Source organism: Malaclemys terrapin, chromosome 1 (genome assembly GCF_027887155.1).
Source record: "Malaclemys terrapin pileata isolate rMalTer1 chromosome 1, rMalTer1.hap1, whole genome shotgun sequence".
Classification (NCBI taxonomy): Eukaryota; Metazoa; Chordata; order Testudines; family Emydidae; genus Malaclemys; species Malaclemys terrapin.
Genome location: NC_071505.1, coordinates 123554544 through 123575674, shown reverse-complemented (window position 1 = coordinate 123575674; position 21131 = coordinate 123554544). Strand labels below are relative to the sequence as shown.

General features: G+C 42.8%; 1 protein-coding gene across 2 annotated transcripts in view; it reads right to left on the bottom strand.

The window, feature by feature from the left end:
- The window catches only part of LOC128842110 (1-acylglycerol-3-phosphate O-acyltransferase Pnpla3-like), a 45409-nt gene extending 25250 nt beyond the window's left edge, over positions 1 to 20159 (bottom strand). The window contains exon 1 of one of the 2 annotated variants that reach the window (XM_054037861.1): positions 20095 to 20159. In XM_054037861.1, the coding sequence (XP_053893836.1) occupies positions 20095 to 20116 (22 nt within the window). In that variant the 5' untranslated portion in view covers positions 20117 to 20159. Of the gene's footprint in view, positions 1 to 9104; positions 9387 to 20094 lie in introns of those variants that run through there. The other variant, XM_054037852.1, reaches the window with a different exon arrangement.
- Between the last annotated feature and the right edge of the window lie 972 nt (positions 20160 to 21131).

The window sequence follows — 21131 nt, the reverse complement described above, 5'->3', positions numbered from 1 at the left end:
CCTCCCCCCCACTGCAGCTGGAGTGGCAGCAGGACCGTAGGGCTCCCCCCCACAGCTGGTGCCACAGGCTCCCTCCGCCCACAGCACCCCCCCTTACAGTACAAGATTCAATCAGGGGTATTTATGGTATAAGTCATGGACGGGTCACAGGCTGTCATTTTTTATTTTTTGCCTGTGACCCGTCCATGACTTTTACTAAAAAGACCCACAATTAAATCGTAGCCTTACTTTTAACCCATCTCCAGCAAAAGACAACCTGCTGACAATGATGTTGTTTCCGTACCCAATCAGAGCACAAAGCAGTAGTACTCCTCTTATACCATATCCACAAAACTGGTACCTGAACTTTGTCTTACACCATCTTAGAACCATTCAGAGATGCATTAACTAAGGACTTGTCTATATTTAGGGAATTTTAGGGGAAAATTCCCACCGGTTTTGTTCAGCATCTATATAGGAGAACCGCCAGTACACAGACCTATTTGGGAACTACCTCTCTCTAGAATCTTCATGCCAATGGTAGATCTGCTTGACAAATGTTTTAGAGAAAGATTCAGTTACTTCCACTCCCTGAATTTTCACTTTAGTTTGTCTCCCCAAATGATACATTTCACCTCCACAGAAGTTTCAGCCACTGCACCCAATCATTTATACCACAGCTAAATAGGAATACATTTAGCTGCACCAGGAAGATCAAACCATGTCAGGGAAGACTATATTCAAACACTTAAACCATCCCAACAGTTTCAAAACTGGTCAGAAGTTACCCAGGATAGCAGCTCATTCAGATACCAAAATAAGAGAACAGTGTAAATATTTATTTAAATTCTTATACCAAGTATTTTGTCTGTACTTTACAAATAGTTTAAAGAGCTTCCCAGTACTTATCAGGCAGATTTGCTTGGTTTAAAAAAAAAGAAGGAATGACAAGTTCACAAATAACAGGTTATTATCCTCAAATTGACATGCTGCAAGGTTATCTGAAAATGTTTTTCAGCACTTATCTATTTTAGAAGTGAGTTATGGAACAAAAGTATATAAGGATTGACCTACTGAAATAAGAGTGTGTGCAGACTGCCCTCAATTCTCAACAAGATTTACTCTTCTACCCAGATGACTCAGCTGATTTACTAAAGTAGCCACTTTTTGCTTACACTTCTTGCACCTGATGTGCACCAGTTTGAAATTTACTTACTCCTGGCTCAATGAAGCCAACCCTGATACTAACAAGTCATTTTGGAAACACTCACTCCTACAGATTAAGTGTTCTTGATTAATCCAATTTCTACTCATGAGTTAAGCCTGTTTTATTCTTCTCTCTAAACATAAGTCTTGGATGTGCTTAGAAGTACACGGTTTAGTGGTCTTTTAAACTCAAGATTTTTAGCACAACTGCAATTGCTTCCAGGAACTGCTTATGGAGGTAAATACTCTCTCATGACAAAGTCATAAAGAAATTCTAAAATGGAGATTATTCCTTTTTGATCATTACAGCATGTCAGTGATGCTAGACAATACAGTAGCAGTCTATGTTTCAGAGATACTCATTTTAAAACACTTTTTCAGAAGAGTTAGAGTTTCCATCTTTATGTATTTATTCTTAAAAAGATAAAAATTATGACGTTGTCTAAGCAAGAGGAAAAAAAACAAGTGCTTTTTCATGCTTTAAGGAAGGATATGCTATTTTTTGTTGCATCTACGTAGCTCAGTGGCTTAGTTTTCAAATATTGCATGCATATAAGTGTGCCCAACAACAATTATTTTATCCAGTGTGGAAAGTATATTATGTGTCAAATAGTGTGCTACTTTAGAAGCCTACAGTCTACAATTCTGAACAAATTAGAAAATTTCCTGGCTGCTTATGTATTGAACAAAAATATTCCTTGTTACACTACACACAAATTTCACAACCTGGCAAATAAAATAATTCTCAGTTTTGTCCATTAAAAACATGAGAATTTCATACTACAATGTAATGAAATATTTGACTGAAGTTTCATATCACAAAGACAGCAAAACCACAGTCAATTCAAAGCACATTAATGGCATGCTACTCATCATGAATAGGTGTGGGCGCACATTTTATTATGTGTGTTCAGAAGTGCTGCAGTTATCAGGGCTTCCTATGTGCACAGGGATCCAACTACAGAGATATAGTTGCAGGATCCAACCTAAGCAAACACTATTTTGCAAGTCTGGCAGCAGACAGAATAAGGTTAAGGTCTGATTTTTCAGAGGTCCTGAGCACTCAAACTTTTAATTGTGAAGTTTGTAGTGTTCAGTACCTCTGAAAATTAGGTCCTAAGTGACCTAGCCCCAGGGTCATAAAAATCAATAATTAAAAAAAAAAATCTGATGTTTTTATTTAAATCGGATTTTTTTGATAAAAAGCTTTTCCCCTCAAAAAGCGTATCTAAAGATAGTTTTAATTAAGATACATTATAGCTCAAATATATCTCATCATGGAATAGGGATTATAAATTCTATAGTATGAGACAATATATTCATGTAATGTTTAAGAAAAGTTTTGTAAATGAGTTCCAATAGTTCATGGATTAGGGACCCAATCTTATGAGGTTCCAGGGGCTTCTGTATAGATTACCAGTATTTAGGTTAATCTTTCTATCTACCCAATGGGACTCAGTGCTCAGTCTAGAAGATACCATCAGAGATGCTTAGTTTTGCAGTTCTCAAACTATGGATTTGTGTCTCCAGAGATAACATACTTAACAGAAAAATGTTTTTAAATAAATAAATAAAATAAATATATAGAGGTGAGAAATAAGACTTCAACCCTATTGTCCCTCTGCAAATTTGTGTACACATAGTTAGTCCCTTACCTCTCTCTAAAAGTGCAAAGTTTCAGAAAGTTCAATGAATAGAAGATTGTTGGGGGCAGAATAGATCTGGACAAGGAGAAGAAGTCTGGAGATAAATGTGAGAAGGGAGGGACAGGCAGTTGAAACAAAAGTGAAACGGAGAAGCATATTCCAGAAGTCGTAAGCCGGGCCGGCTCCAGGCACCAGCCCGGCTCCAGGCACCAGCCCACCAAGCTAGTGCTTGGGGCGGCACCTGGAGGGGGGCGGCGTGGCGCTCCGACTCCGGCCGCCGGGGAGAACGGAGCCCTGGCAGGGCTCGCCGCCCTCCCCCCGGCGCTCTGGCTGCCGGGGAGAGCGGGCCCGAGGCCGGGCTCGGCGCCCTCCCCTGCCGCACGGGGGGGGAGGGGCGGGGACGGCGGCGGTGGGAGGCTTTTTTGCTTGGGGCGGCAAAAAAGCCAGAGCCGGCCCTGGTCTTGAGGTCTTTCTGAGTGTAGCCTTCATTGATTTGAGATGTACCATACCATTCTCTCACTAGAAGGGAAAAACCTGTAATGGCAGCGGGCCGTAAAAGAGAGCAGTTTGGGTTTCATCTATGTCAGAGTTGTGAAGAATATGTATTAAGGTTATAACAACCAACAAGAATGCACTTTTATGTAGAAATCCATGATTAAATCAAGTCTTCCTGATCAAATCCACCATGCCTAGCCCACAACAGAAATGGCAGAACATAAATCTCCAGACTTTCAGCCTTGTACTCAAGGGCAGATATACATCACCCCACACAAATGCTTATGTTGAGTATTAGTAAAAGTTGAACTTAACATAATTGTTTAAAGTGACAAGCTGTAAGATTCACACTATGGCCACGATGATCAGAAGCAATTAGTGATTTTAAGCAACTCAATTTGTGTGTACCCAATATTAGATATCTGAGTTTTCCTGGAGTCTTTTGCACTTTTTGAAAATCAGGCCCATTTAAGATATTGATCCAGGATCCAAAATCATTACTCACTTTTGAAAATCTTGTCCTAAGTGTAGAGCGACTCAAATTAATTACCAGTTTGCTAATAATATTATTCTTAATATTAACTAAACATTGTAGTCTGTTGTACAAAAAACTAACAACTCACAATACACACAAAAAATAGCTGTCAAAAAAGTTCCACTTTCAGGGAGAGAAACAACATCTGAAAAACAAATACTTCTTTACAAACTAAAAGTTTCTAAACAGACATATAAACTTGGATTTCTGCTCTTACTGGAGTATTCTAAATCCAAAGCATCATTCAATTTTTTGTTTAAATTCTCACACTTCTTAAATATTTTGAGAACATCTTTGGTCTGGGTTTCCTCTCCCACCTTGCCCCTGTAGAGCAGAAATTTGAGCAGGTCAATGACCTGCAGTAACCTTGTCTCTAGTGTCAAGTAATCAGTCATACCACAAGTCACCTGAGGCTCAACTCATCCTTCTTATCCAATCACAGGGCTGAAAACCAACAGTTTACTAGAGCTGCTATTCATCAATATCAGATAGACATTTGCACTTCTCCCTGGCTTCACTTCCAGAAAGGAAGTTAAACTACCCATCAGAATGCAATTTAACCTAGAAATTTAAATCAATAAAAGTTTACTCAACTTATATATGAGAAGTTCACACTACTTAAACGTAGTAAACATTGGGAAACCTATAAATAAATATTTTGCCATTAAGGGAGAAACTAGATGGGAAGGTTCCCAAATGGTGGGCACAAAAAGGACTAGTGAGGTAAATCCCCACTTAGTGAAATGCATCTATGTGGTACTACTGATATACAATTGTGCAAGCACTTCCTTGGAGCACCTCACTGTACTAAATGTGTGAAATCAAGTATTGCCCATGAACTGTACAATTTTTAAAGACCCTTATTTTCTCTTTTCAAAAAGACTGATGATGTCCCATTATTACACCATTTGTCTTACAAGGACAAGGACACACAATGCAAAATAAAATAAGCAGAATCACAGAGAAATATAATTTTCCTCCTGCTTCAAAAAAGTAAGACACCTGAATATATGGGCTTATAAGAGAAGTGTCTCCTCATCTTAATGATTAATAATTATTAATTGTTCTACAAGGGACTAAAAAAAAAAACCCAACTATCACCTACTCATGACCAGGGCCGCAGAGAGCAGGTTTGGGCCCCAGTGAAAAAAAATTTTCAGGCCCCCCAGCAAGGGCAGATCAGCTAAAAATCTTTACATGGGATTTGTAGACAAAAACATATGCAACATAGTTGGGCCCCGGACCCCCTTCTGGACCACCAGTCCCTGGTAATTTGTACTGGCTTTCCCCCCCCCCCCCCCTCGTCAGCTCTGCTCATGATGAGTAACATTTCTAGTTGTAGAACATACTTTTCAAACAGAATAATCAAAAGCATTTGTATACAAGAACTAATATTTTAGTAAGTGATCATAGCATATACCATGTTAAAGCTAATGGATTCTGAAACTGGCACTCTATTTCACAGGGAAAGACAGAACTTTGACACAGGGAAAAAAATGTACAAGTTTCTTTTTTATATAAAACTACGCCAACAGCCTTTTCTAAAGTCAACCCATTTTCCTAGACTGCTTTAAGCAGGATGGATTGATTTAAATCAAACAATTTAAATCACAAGCAGGAAACCTTGATTATTTAAGTCAATTTTAATCTTGTTTTGCATTTGTACTTTTAGTTATTGTCCTAAAGAAAGGATGATTCTCATTGGTTGGTAACCATTAAAATGCTGCTTTGCAACTAAATATAGCCTTTACACTAAATTTAGTGCTTCTTTTTGCTATCCAGGAGAATATGTTATTTATTTAAATAATTATATATCTTAGTTTACAATTATTCAATTCTTAATTTTTACAGATTTTATTATGTTGGAAAATGGCAACTGATGCCTTTCTTATACACTAGAAGGTTCCCCTCCCCCCCCCCCCCCCCACACACACACACTTGTGGTTTGTGTCAAGCTATATTTGGATAGAAATTTGAAGTCAATTAAAAATGAACAAAACCAACATTTACTTTTTTTATTAGTTAAAACTATCTTAAATGTGCTGGATACATAAACAGTATAAAAAGTTTATCAAAGCATGTTTTGCATATAAAACTAAATGTATTAATTAATTGGATTGATTGTTTCTAGTCCCCTTCAAGATTTTTAGGAGTAAAAGATCTCATCATCAGAGACCTAGCTTTTACACACCGACCACAAGAGGAAAACAAGCATTCCTGCTTTTCAACTCCCATTTGGTTCTCAACTTTGAATGAGCTAATCATTGAACTGAAGTTGTTGAATAAACTGAAATGAAGACACTAGTCTCTCTGCAACTGCAGAACAGGCTACTGATCTCCAAAAGTTGATTTAGCACTTCAACAAGCCCTGCGTCCAGGCACTTAGACTGTGACTTCCATCAGTGCAGTGCCCTGACTTTCTTTAAAATTTCAGCAAACATGTATTGCTTACTATTTTTTATTAAAGTAAATGATTTAATAGATTATATTAAGTTAAGGCCTTAACATAGGCTGTAATTTCAAATTTAACTTTAAATAGGCTTGTTCTTAAAGACAAATCTGTATTTAATTTAAATTTAAAAAATCTATTTATTCTTTATTTTTTTCAGAAAATTATTGATTGTTATACTTAAAGCCACGGTGGATATGTTCAACCTAGAACTGGACATATACACCTCTACCCCAATATAACGCGATCCGATAGAACACGAATTCGGATATAACACGGTAAAGCAGTGCTCGAAGGGGGGAGGGGCGGAGCTGTGCACTCTGGCGGATCAAAGCAAGTTCGATATAACGCGGTTTCACCTATAAAGCGGTAAGATTTTTTGGCTCCCGAGGACAGTGTTATAATCGGGGTAGAGGGGTACTTAAAAAAAAAAAAAAAAAAAAACCACACAACAACAACAACAAAAAAGGATTTCTAATCACGTGCGCCTAACGCTATTTGAGCATTGAGAGCTGACTAAGGCAGAAAAGCACGTTAAAGCTAGCCTAAGCTCTGATCTTAACTCTCTAAACCCTACCCCAAGAATGGAGAAGCTTTAGAGAAAGCACGTTAAAGCTAACTGAACCCTTACATAGAGTCAAAGAGAATTATAGAAAAAGTGAGAGTCACCTCTACCTAAGACAGAAGGAACAAATGAGAATTAATTCAAACGCTCAATATTTCTGCTTTGGTTGACAGGTGGGTGGGTGGGAGGAAGGTGGAGGGAACAGAACTAGAGTTTCAGCTACCTCCTTCTCTTCCTACAGTATTCAGTTTTTCTATTTTTTATTATTTTTATTATTTTGGGGTTAAGGAGTAAAAGCCTTTGGCCCAGATATGTTCTCCCTGAAGTCACTAAGACAGTCTTGTCATTGAAGTCAATGACAACTATAGGATTAAGCCACAAGGAGGAACAAGAGTAACTCTTAGAAAGGAGACATGCATGAAAGTCAGTCACACACACACACACACACGCTTTTTTTGGTACCAGTCACTGCAGTATTTAGGTGCTACTCACAGCACATCTTATTGTGTCACAATATATTTAGCAATTGAAAATACCCAACTGCAGAATGGTGTATATGGAGTAGTATATGAGCACATTCCCTGAGGCTTTGAGGTTCTGACAAATATCCTATTTTTCAGCTGACTTTTTCCTCTCTGCACCATATATGGACTCAAACTTTTTAAATTCCTCTAATGCCTAAAGAGAAAAAATATTAGAAGACTTTAAAATCCTTGCAGGTCTCATTCATTCAAGAAGGAGAGTCCTCTCCTTTAGGATTAATTATAAAGGTTTTTAGAAGTTTCTCCCAATGGAGATATATATGTGTGTATTATATTCATACACACACATATTTAGGAGATAACTACATGGGAAATTTTACCAGCATAATTATACTGATATAACTATACATCTAGTTATACTAGTATGACTCAACATATAGATGCTTTTATTCTGGAATAAGAGTGTCTTTTCCAAGTTTAGTTATGTTACACTGCTTCCAAAGTGACAAACTGTAAAAATGCCCACTCTTACTCCAGAACAAGTGCTGTCCCACAAGGGTGTAATTTGTAATGTCATAAGTAAAAAAAAGTTTTAAAAAAGCAAAAATGGCTGAAAACTTTAAAACAGAATGATGACAGACCACAAACCCCAGTGATGATTCAACATGGTGATATTCTAAACAAAAACAACTCTCAACAATGCTTGTAGCTGTTTCCATCGCTTCACACGGACTCATCACTCTGAAGCTGAAATGTATGTAATTTGGGGTTATTGTACATGGGTTGAGTTAAACTGGGAGATCTGCCTAGATTTGTGAAGACTGTGAATAAGGGATGTGTGCTGCACTGAGGGTGTGTATGTGTTTGTGGTTACTGTGTCTTATATTGTGTGGGTGGTTGTACTTGTGTTGATTTGCATCTGGAGCATTAGGCTGGGAGATTTGTGTTTATTTGTACCGGTGGCAGTTGGATCGAGTAATCTATCATCAGTGCAGTCTCCCGCATACAACCTGTGAAATTTTTGGATGCAAGTGCTGTGGAGTAAAGGTGGTGATTGGCTGATTTGTCTCGGACTCCCAGCATAACACGGATATAAGCTTTGTCATTCATAAATTCAGAATGGCGGAGAAAAGCAATAACAGACCAGGAACCTCAGCGATGACTGAGCCTGGCGATATTCTGAACAAGAACAGCTGCAGCAGCTCCTGTAGCTGTTTCCATCCTTCCAACCGATGCTACAGACAACTTCAGAGCAACACTCCTGGAGTCTTGATCTACAGAGGATGACGCCGGAGAGTTTTCCCTGCGCAGACAGATCCTTACACAGGTACTAGATCTAGTCCAGACAGGCCACTTTTTCTGAAACAATTTGCTGACCAGCCGAATTTGGCACAAGAGTTTTTACACACACACACACACACACACACACACACACACACACACACACACACACCGCTTTTGACACGATATGGTGGTTCTGTCAGTGACACAGACAGACTTTGCTCAGACCTTCCTGCCTGCCCCGAACACCTGGGGACCCCCCCGCGGATACAGACCCCCCTTCAGCCCCACAGTGCCACGGACCCCCCAGCCCCTGCACACACGGCCCCCGCTGCCCCCTCGCCGAGCCCCGGATGCAGAGCACCGCCTCCATCCTCAGACCCAGCATCCGCCGCCCCCCGCTCCAGCCCGTCACCCTCCCCCCCCCCCCCCCATCCCGGGGACGGTGAGGGGCGGGGTGACGCACCCAGAGAGCCGCCTCCGACCAGGACGGCGCCGGCGAGGGCCCCGGCCGAGGCGCCGAAGATCTTGCGGGCGTCGCGGATGAGGTGCGGGGCGCGCTCCTGCAGGCAGGTGGCCGCCCCGATGTGATAGACGCCCAGGAAGCCGCAACCGGCGAAGGAGACGCTCCAGCCGCGCTCGCGGTCAAACATCCCTGCGCGCGAGGAAGGGGGGGGGGGCAGTTGGAGCGCGGACTCGACAGCGGCCCAGCTGCCCGGTCACAATGAGGGGCCGCTTTCGTGGCCGCGCGGCGGCGGATGAGGCGACAGAAACGATGGAGCCGGCAGCGCTCGCCGGCCGGTTACTTAAAGGGCCCTGGCGACAGCCGCCGGGGGCGGCTGGGATGGCACCAGGAACCCCAGCCAATCAGCGGGGATATGCAAATAGTAGCCCGCCCCCCAACCCTTCGGAGGTAACAGCAAGGGCGTGAGCACGCGCTCGCTGTCCTGCGCTGCCCCCGATGGGCTCTGGGGCGGGGCGAGGTGACTGCAGCGCAGTGACCCTGTGCGCGCTCTCCAACGTCCCGCTCCGACTTGTCCGCCTCGTGCAGGCGTCTCTCCTTCCGTTTCACCCCGGCTCCCCCCGCCCCGCAGCCTTCTGCTGGGGCGCCTCCGTCTTTCCACCCTGCCCTCGCTGCAGCCACCCGCCCCTGAACACCCCTCCCCTCCCACCTCCGAGAGACCCATCCGCCTCTTCTCCACCCCCAGCTACCCATGCACCTGTTCCCCGCCCCCAACCCCCCATCCCCTCGCTCTAGGGGGACCAGATAGAAAATGTGAAAAATCAGGAGGGAGGGCTGGGGGGATAATAGGCACCTATATAAGAAAAAGCCTGTCCCCATAAAACTGGGATATCTGGTCACCCTACCTCACTGCATGCCTCCCTCTCACCCTGGCCCATCCCCACACACCTAGAGACGGAGCTATCTGCTCCCTGACCCCAGGGACCCCCCTCCTAAATCCCCCCTCACTCTTTCCAAAACCCACCCCCTGCCACTTATTCCCCCCACTGCAGTGCTCCCAGCCACTCACTTCCTGCTTCCCCCCGCCACACACACTCATTCCTTATCTCCCTCTTCCTTCTGAGACCCCCCTCCCACCACTGTCCTCCTGCATTGAAAACTCCCTGCCTTCCACCCAGACAGACCCCTCAGCCCTGACCATTCCTACCTTTGTACAGTGCACATTAGTGCTCAACTGTTTTAAGTGTATAAATGGTTAGTTTTTAAGAACAATTCTCTAGCAATTTTATGTGAACAATATTTTGTGTAGTCTTTCTCTCTAGGGGTCCAGTACATGCCTTTGTACTGGATATATTCCTTTTTATATCATCACTAAGCAGAAAAGAGTTAGGATGTTCTTAATTACTTGATTGTGGATCTGAGATTAAAACAATAAGAAAACCTTTTACAAATATCACTGAAGAATGACAGACTTTCACCACAAATTAATTCAGACAAGCAGGGAGAAAAGGTAATATTTGTATGCATGGAGAGTTTAGCAATGGTACTTATATCAGAGAAAGGTGTTTAGTACTTGGGGTCTTTTTTGTTATATTTCAGGGAAAGAAAGTGAATAGACAGGTCTTGGATCAAACTGTAGAGGAGAATCATTTTGGTTTTCCCATCTGCCTGCTCATTTTCCTCAGAGGTTAGGGATAGTTTATGCTTCTAAGGATAGTCCTGAGTACAGTACCACCCCAACCCAGGAGGAGCTCTGGATTGGATGATGCTTGAGGGGGGTGGTAGTTACTACCAAGCATAGTTCCGATAACCATGGGCCCTACCAAATTCACGGCCATGAAAAATGAGTCATGGGGGAGACCAGAATCTGGTATTTTGTGTGCTTTTACCCTATACTATACAGATTTCACAGGGGGAGACCAGTGTTTCTCAAATTGGAGGTCCTGACCCAAAAGAGGGTTGAGGATCACAGTACTGCCACCTTTTCTTCTGTGCCGTCTTCAGATCTGGGCGGCTGGAGAGTGGTGGCTCTTAGCCGGGCACCTAGCTCTGAAGGCAGTGCCCCGCCAGCAGCAGCACGAAAGTAAGGGTGGCAATACCATACCATGCCATCCTTATTTCTGCGCTGCTGGTGGTGGTGGTAGCTCCCGGCCAGCAGCTGCTGCTCTCCAGCTGCCCAGTTCTGAAGGCAGGCCCTCTACTTTTGCGTTGCTGCTGGTGAAGGTAACTGCACCGCAACCCCCACTACAATAACCTTGCGACCCTCCCACAACTCCTTTTTTTGGGTCAGGACCCCTAAAATTACCACACCCTGAAATGTCAGATTTAAATAGCTGAAATCATGAAATTTACTATTTTTAAAATCCTATGATCATGAAATTGATCAAAATTGAATGTAGTAGGGTACAAGTGGATGAAGCCTTTAGTTTATAAACTCACAAAATATATGTTTGACATGAACCAGTGAGAGATGAATAGCTAAACTGAACAACCACTATAAATCCTGGTCGTCTAGTCTTACAAGCACATGTCCTTCCTTTGTCGTCAGCATTCATGTGTATATTTGGGGATCAGGCCTGCAACCCATTTACAGGGGGAATCAATAGGATTGATCACATGAGTATGGATTGTAGGAACAGGGTCTTAGACTAAGTTGAGGCAAGAACTGTATACTTGATCTTGCATGCTTACATTGCCTCAATGTTGGAATAATTATTAAATTATACAGCAAAGGCAGAATACAAAAGTTATCCCAGAAAATATTTCCCCAAACCTCATCAATCCCAGGGGATCTCATACTTTTCCCAAATACATCTTCCCAGGGTATGAAAGTGGGCATCTTTGCAAATTTGGGCTCATATGTCAAATGAGGACACAGAGCACTGTGCACTCTTCATCCTGGAAACAAAACTGTAGCAATAGCCAGCCTGAATATGTTTTTCATTCAGAGTATAGAAAGAGTTCAACGGGAGTCATTGTTTCATATGGCAGGCTGTTTGGGTCCAGATTAAAATATTTTAAAAGACATAAGAAATATGAAAAGGAAGATTTAACATTACTCAATCAGATCCTTTATGTAACAAAGACTTAAAATGAACAGTCTTATGGCTCTGGTAGAACCTGGCTGAATCCAGGCTTACTCTTTTTGACTAAAGTAATCACTAATCTTCATTATCTATGAGGAGTTGGAAACTTAAGCCTGATGAAGCTGTGATCCAATTACTTCAAGATACTAATCAATGCACAGTCTCAGCTGAATAAGTATGTACTATTTATATTGAGTCAAAACCAGAGACCCTTACCTATGTTGTACTCATGAAATTCAATGGGAGTTTGCCTGCATAAGGGTTGAATAAGATCTCAGTTTTAGTGTGTCTTCTGTCATGTTAATATTCCAGTCTGATTTATTTTGCAATATTTTAGTGGTCAGAGAGTATCCTGCCAAGTAGACAGAACAGAATGTAATTACTAAAACTGGATTTTATCCAGGAAACCAAAACTAACTCACTTTTACAAAAAGCATCGTATGGGTTTTAGTGACCCAAAAAGAGAGGTCAGGGCGTGGAGACCACAGTTCTACATTTCATCAAGGGCTCCCAGCAACGTGTAGGAATAGTGCCACGGTTCACTATTGATTGCGGGAAAAGTGTTGCCTATCCCCCCATCACAACTTCCTGCAGCATTTGGGGTGTTACTGACTTGTTCTGAATCTATTTTGTTTATAATATCTCAGGAGATCATAACCCAAGGTCATGTAGCCAAAGACCACATATGATAAAATAATTTAGAATGGAAATGGAGTCCTGGTACATGACTAGATCTAAGCACTACGATCATACAGATAATATAATCAATAAATGGACATTTGGTATAGATTAGTAATAAGGAGGGAAGTGTAAATCTAATAAGAATTTGATATGGTCTAACATTTTGGCAACATAGGATAATTTTATACACTGGGAAAGGTGGATATGAAAGACAAACCTTGCCATATTACAGCAGAGCCCATTAACAAATACATCCTGTGAAAACAAGAAAGTGCAGATTTTGCAATTATCCTGGTTATTAGATGCTCAGAGGAACACATTATGGTTCTTTATATATTCATTTAGCATGAATTGCTTTAAGAACAGGCATTGTACAAAACATAAGAACTTATTAATAAGTTACAGTAAGAAACTAATACTTTGAGAGCCTCAGAAGAAAAACACTAGCAGTGCAAAGAATCTTTACAATTTCCAATTAGGCATGTATTATCCACATTTGACAGATGGAGAAACAAGCATAGAAAGAGCAAAGGCCAGATTTTCACCACTAGATTCATATCTGCATCTTTAAGCACATAAATACCTTTGAAAACCTGGCCCAAAGTGATTTAATAAAAACTCAGTGACCCAAGAATCCTGACTTCTAGGCCCTGCCCCACTCCGCCTCTTCCTGCCCCATGTCCACCTTTCCCCCCCCCCCCAAGCTCCCGCCCTGCCTCTTCCCACCCCAGCTCCACCTCTTCATGCCATGTTCCGCCTCCTCCCCCGAGGGCGCCCTGCCATTGCTCCTCCCCTTCTCCCCCAGTGCTTCCTGCACATCACAGAACAGCTGATCCTGCTGATCCGTGGCGAGCAGGAGGCCCTGGGAGGGAGGAGGGAGGTGCTGATTGGCGGGACTACCAGTGGGCAGAAGGAGGAGCTGGCTGCCAGTGGGTGCTCAACACCCACTATTGTCACCCACGGAGTCAGGACCTATGATTTCGGCCTGGATCCATGAAAGGACATAGGGGTTGCAACATGTAACTTTAAGGTATCTAGAAAAAAGAAAAAAAATTCCAGGAAGAACACTGGGATCCACAAAGCATGAATTAGGTGCCTCTCTCCCCCTGTTTGTTGTATAGGGAGCTTAATGTGATCCATAAAAGCCAGCACTCTAGGCAGGAAGCTGCCTAAACTAGCCAATGGGAGATGATGAGAGGAGTGTGTCCTAAGCCCCACCTCTCTCACAGGGTTGGGCACCTAACTCTGAACTGCATGGAGGTTCCTATCTCTGACAGTGATCCATAGCTGGGAACCCCTCTCCTGGAGTCAGGGGGCTTACATGCTAAGTGGGAGGAAGGGGCTACCCATCCTATAACTTTTAGTGCACTCATCCAGGACATGGGAGACCCAGGTTCAGTTTCCCTCATCTGCCTGATGGTGAGAAAGGATTTGAACTGGGTCTCCCACCTCTCAGCAGAGTTCCCACTGAGCAATGGGATATTATGATGTAGGGGGTCCCTCAGTCTCTCCTAAAAAAGCTGTTCCACTGTGGATACATAACGAAAGTGAATGGGCCAGAGAAAAGGTGAGAATGATTCCGCAGTCCAGTGGTCAGGGCACTCAGCGGGAAGATGGGATACCCAGGGTCTAGTTCCCACGCTCCAATCAATCAATCAATCAATCAATCATTCTTTCATTATTTATCCACAATGGAACAGACTCAAGAGGAGAGATTGAGGGAGCCCCACATCAGAATATCCCATAGCCCAGTGGTTAGGGCGCTCTCCTGAGAAAGGATCTTAACAGCAGTCTCTCATGTCTCCCCATTAAGCAGTGGGGAGAATTGAACCTGGGTCTCATGTCCTGGGTGAGTGGTCTAATCACTGAGCTAAAAGTTAGAAGGTGGGTGGTACCACCTCCTCCAGCAGCCAGATTATAACGGGATCTGATCCAGTAAGCCTACTGGATCAGACACCACAGGGAAGATAGCTGCTCCTCCACCTACCTTCTCTCAGTACATGGATTTCACTGGGGCTTAGGAAGGAGATAGGCATCCAGATGCTTATAGTGAGACAGCAGGACATATACCCAGAGAGGCAAAAACTTAGGTTCTAAAATTTAAATGCCAAGTGAGTTTAAGAGCCTACAGGGTTGTGCAGCAGCTGAGTGGGAGTTTTGTGAATTGCAGTGGAGCCTAGGAGACACGGTATGTCTGTACTATGGAGACTATACTGGCATAACCCCATAACATAGACAACATACACTGACAGAAAGGGTTTTTACTCTCTGTAGGACAACCTCCCCAAACAAAGTTAGCCATGTTAATAGAAGCTCTCTTCCATCAGCATAGCTGCATCTACAATAGGGGATTTGTTGGCATAGCTACATCAGTCAGGGGTCTGGGTTTTTCACATTCTTATAAAATCTGCTATATAGTAATAAGAGGAAAACTTGCAGTGCACGATTTGTGAAGTGCTTTGAAATCCTCTAAAGGAAAGTGCAATATAAGAGCTCTGAGGGTAAAGGAATGGATTGGTATAGTGAATTATATGACTGTTCTTTGCACTCAAAGATGGAGGGACAGGTAGGTATGGATAGCAGGCAAAAGGCAAAAAGGATGGGGTGAAAGCTTAGCCAAGATCCTGCTCATCTACCTCATGTTGAGAGGGAAGGATACCATCCTCTCAAAGTAGTGATAGTCCCTGCTTGGAAACATTGTGAAAATCAGCACCTGGTCTGTAATACCTTTGATTTGAGAGAATAATGATAACCCATAGCTCTTATGTAGAGTCTTGCATAAAGCAGTTGACAAAAGGAATGAAGGATCATTCTATCCATTTTACAGATAGGGAAACAGGCACAAAGAGGTTAAGTAACTTACCAAAGGTCAACCAGCAGGCTAGTGGCAGAGCTGGAAATGCCTTTTTGCCTCTAGCCATCCCTTTTACTTTATTGTTTAGCCATGATGACTTTTATTTGAGGGTATACATTTAGTTTGAGCCTCTATTATGTGTTTTTAAGTAGTTTCCATACAGCTGGCAGGCAGGTCAAAAATAATTTGAAGACCAACTAGCAAAAAAACAAACTAAACAGCAAAAAACTGTAAGTGCATCTGAAGCCTACAAAACAGTCAGTGGGGCCATGGATGACAGATGCTAAAGGAGCACTCAGGGAAAATAAGACCATTGCAGAGAAGCTAAATTAATTCTTTGCATTGGTCTCCACGGCAGAGGATGTGAGGGAAAATCCCACACCCGAGTCCTTCTTTATAGATGACAAATCTGAGAAACTGTCCCTGATTGAGATGACAATAGGTTTTGGAACAAATTGATAAAACAATAAGAAGTCATCAGGACCAGATGGTATTTACCCAGCAGTTCTGAAGGAACTCAAATAGGAAATTGCAGAACTACCAACTGTGATATGTAATTGCTTAAATTAGCCTGTATACGAGATGACTGGAGGATAGATAATGTAGTGCTGGTTTGTTTGTTTTTCAAAAGGCTCAAGAGGTGATCCTGGCAATTACAGGCCTGTAAGCCTAACTTCAGTACCAGGCAAATTGGTTGCAACTATAGTAAAGAACAGAATTATCAGATATACAGAATCATAGGGTTGGAAGAGACCTCAGGAGATCTAGTCCAATCCCCTGCTCAAAGCAGGACCAACACCAACTAAATCATCCCAGCCAGGGCTTTGTAAAGCTGGGCTTTAAAAACCTCTAAGGATGGAGATTCCACCACCTCCCTAAGTAACCCATTTCAGTGCTTCACCACCCTCCTAGTAAATACTGTTTCCTAATATCCAACCTAGACCTCGCCCACTGCAACTTGAGACTATTGCTTCTTGTTCTACCATCTGCCACCACTGAGAACAGCCTAGCTCCATCCTCTTTGGAACCCCCTTTCAGGTAGGGGAAGGCTGCTATCAAATCCCCCCCTCACTCGTCTCTTCTGCAGACTAAATAAGCCCAGTTCCCTCAACCTCTCCTCATAAGTCATGTGCTTCAGCCCCCTAATCATTTTTGTTGCCCTCCGCTGGACTCTCTCTAATTGGTCTACAGAAGGGACATGGACAAATTGGAGAGAGTCCAGCAGAAGAAGGCAACAATGAACACAATGTTGGGGAAGAGTCAACACAGCTTTTGTAAGTGGTGAGGCATGCCTCACCAGTCTATTAGAATTCTTTGAGGGGGTCAAACACATGAACAAGGGTTATCCAGTGTATATAGTATACATGGACTTTCAGAAAGACTTACCAAGGTCCCTCACCAAAGGGTCCTAAGCAAAGAAAGCAGTTATGAGATGAGAAGAAAAGGCCTCTCATACCTCAGTAACTGGTTAAAACATAGGAAACAAAGGGTAGGAATAAATGGTCAGTTTTCAGAATAGAGTGAGGTAAATAGCAGGGCTCCCCTCCTCCCCAAGAATCTCTACCAGGACCTATGCTGTTCAATATATTCATGAATGATCTGGGAAAGGGGGTGTAAATAGGATGTTTGCAGAGAAACAAAATTCCTCAAGGTAGTTAAGTCTAAAGCAGACCTTTGACAGATGCAAAACTTGCAGATACATTTCCACTGCTACAGTAATTGACACCTTCCTCCCCCCCACATAGATCATGGATCCTATCACAACATGCCTATCACAACATGTGATATCTCATTCAGTGCACTATATACCCCAACAACTAGTTGGGTGAAACCAGACAATCACAACACTCTTAAATGAGCTTACACAGGAAAATGATGAAAAAATAAATTACCTGTGGGTGAACACTTTTCACAAAGCAGTCACTCTACATCCAACCTCTCAGTTCCCATCCTCAAACCAAACCTGCACAACACTGTCAAAAGAAGAGCTGGGAGCTTAAATTAATAACCTTACTAAACACTAAAAATCATGAACTGAATACAGACACTGGATTTATGGCTTATTACAAACAATGCCCCCCACCTGCTCCACCCTTTCCTTTCCCCTTATGACTGGAGGGGTGTTAATAAGCCACTTCATCTTGAATAACACATTTCAAGGAATCAACCTCTTTATGCTAAACAATCTGTTCAAATATTGTATTTAGCAGTAATACTTTGGGTTAGTTTCCCAGACCTGAAGAAGAACTCTGTGTAAGCTCAAAAGCTAGTCTCTCTCACCAACAGAAGCTAGTTCTATAAAAAATATTACCTCACCCACCTCATCTCTAAAATCCTGGGACCAACACTACAACAACACTGCCTACTTTTACAAAGTGTCTGCTGAAGACCCAGATTGCATATTTCCTTACTGAGCCCACTAGCCTGCAAGCATGACCAGGAAGCCCCTTACAACTTAAAATGACAAGAGATCATTTTAAGACCATTTTCCATACACCACAATCAACTAATAGAAATGGCAGAGATGAGCTTGGCTCCTTCTGTGCACCTGAGTAATAAAAGGTGAGAATACTAATCTAGAAGGTCAGCTGCTTCTGGAGCTCAGAGAGCAGCAGTAGCTAGGAGTGTTTTAACTCAACTTCACAACCTCACTAAGTAAATATTTCTCCTGGATGCAGACTTTGACATAGTAATGCAATACCTTTGGAGCCTACAGGTTGAAATACTGCAATACACTCTATATAGATCCACACCCAGAAACTACAACTAATGCAAAATGCCTCTGCTTGCTTGTACAGAGGAATGTCTCACAGAAAGCACATTTTCAACCTGTGCTCCATGATCTGCTCTGGCTCCCAATTTGTACTGAGGTGCAATTTAAAGTGTTGCTTTTAAGCCACTTAGTGCTTTGTTCATTAGGCTTGTGGTGCTCACTGCTCAAACTTACAGCCCTCTGGTTTAATTGGCAGGGAGCTGGAGGCAGGGCATTTTCAGTGCTTCACTGCTTCCCTTGGGCTTAAACGTGGACTATGGTCAACAAATTTTTGTCTGGGTGTGTTCTTTGGGTTGATGGGAAGTAATAAATCCAGGTGGATAGATTATTTCCTTCTTTGCACATTTATCTTAATTTGTTGGGCATTTTGTTTTGGCATATACCCTTTGGACTTTAGATGAATTCACACTTAAATAAAATGAAATACAGATCCACATAGCAAAGGATCAGTCATCTGCTGACCTAAGGTGCAAAGGTAGACATTACTGATCCAAGTGAAAAACAAAACAAAGTAATCTCAGATAATGGCTTTTAAAGGTTGCCATTTTGTAGGAAGCTACTTAAGTGGATGCTGGGGGAGTATAATGTAATCTTGATGGCTCAGTCCAGTAATATATGAGAAATCATTCAAGGTAATAATAGCCCTTGGTGTTTGTGGGGAAAATAGGTCCATGTCTGGACAAATGAAATCATAGAATATCAGGGTTGGAAGGGACCTCAGGAGGTCATCTAGTCCAACCCCCTGCTCAAAGCAGGACCAATTCCCAACTAAATCATCCCAGCCAGGGCTTTGTCAAGCCTGACCTTAAAAACCTCTAAGGAAGGAGATTCCACCACCTCTCTAGGTAACCCATTCCAGTCCTTTACCACCCTCTTAGTGAAAAAGCTTTTCCTAATATCCAACCTAAACCTCCCTCACTGCAACTTGAGACCATTACTCCTTGTTCTGTCATCTGGTACCACTGAAAACAGTATAAATCCATCTTCTTTGGAACCCCCTAAGGGGGGAAGAAATCTCATTAAAAAACCAAAAGACATTTCAAGCTCTTCTTGTTGTGATAGCAGTCAGTCTCTCTCTCACCCTCAACCCCCACCTTACAACCACTCTGCTGGACACTCCCCATGCTGTGGTGCTGGGACCAGGTAAACTGGACTAATGTGTTTTAAGTTTCCCTGGGCTTAAGTAGGCTCTAACACGGTTTCTCCCCTAGGCCGGTCTGGCATATTTCCTAGGTACAGACTCTCTCTCTGTTACCCCTTTGTTATAAAGGCACCATACAACCCAGCTGCCTTTGGCCCCCAGGACCAATGCTGACCCCTCCTCAGACTCCCTAGTAGCTTAAGCACAACTTTTCCCAAAGCTCTAACCCGTGAGGTAACAGTTCCCCTGTCATCAACACAGGATAGTAAAGCCAACAGACAGACTTTGTGCAGGATTCTAAATACAGTTACTCTTTACTTAGTGTTACCCCAAATTGGGCCAGCTAGTAAGCTTAGGGAGGATTAATGACCCACCAAAGTTTGGCAGAAAGCAGCATGTTTATTATACTGATAGCTAAGCTCAAAAGAAGGGAGGGGGTATCACACTCGCATACTCACACTCCCAGGACAGGCACGGCATTGGAGATGTCAGGATCCTTCAAGGTAAGTATCCCACAGCGCAGCGATGGGCGGTGCAATGAAGGTAAGTCTTCCCGAGGCAGGCAGTCCCGGTGAAGGGCCTTTACGGGAGGTACAAGCTTGTGAGTGCTCTCCTGAGCACATGGCCCCTTCCCCTTTTAAGGACCTGCTCCTCATGGCCTGTGACTAGAGATGACTTGGGCGCATCTGGTTGGTCACACTCCACCTCAGACAGTGTCCATGCAGTGTCCATGCATTGGGTGTGTGAGTGCTGCCTAATTAGAGTCCCAGACACCTTATCTACCTGGGAGTTCCTCCGATCTTCCAGCTGTTCAAGCAGCCCATTTCACAAGCATTCCAGGAGGGAGGGGGAAAGCCACTCCACAAGTATTCAGAGCGGGAGAGGAGACACAAGTGGGAAGGAAAGTGCAACAGCCCTTTTGATCCAAGAGGTTATACATAGCATACAGATTACTGGTGTTCCTACAACACTTAGATTCCATGAGACACACATACAGTTCAATACAAAGCAAATGGGTGTATGTATTTCCTTGCCTCAATTTCCTCATGGTTCTGGAGCATTTTTCAGGCATAGTCAGAGTCTTCTATGGAGGATGGTATCCTTCCTCTCCTTTCTTACTGTATGTGGCTTCTCATCCAAAATATCACATCAAATCTCATCCTCCTCACCCCCCCATGGGGGGAAAGGGTTGAACCCCTTTATTTTATAACCTTCAACACCTGGTATCAGGTGCCTTCATTATCAGCCTCATCGGGTAGGGAAAATCCCTTGCCAGGTGATTCATTGCTTAATAAGTTACTACCACCCTAGAGTTTAGACTTGAAAAAGATTTGGCCTGGGCAGCTGCCATTTCTTGGTCCAAAGGTGCTCAGTTTAAATGAATGATCAAAGTTTAACAATTCTTTATTATTAGCCTGGTGCATGAATGTATTCTATTGCTTCTTGTGAGTTATAGCTCAATATGGAGGAAACAGGGGGGAGGGAGCAAAGACAA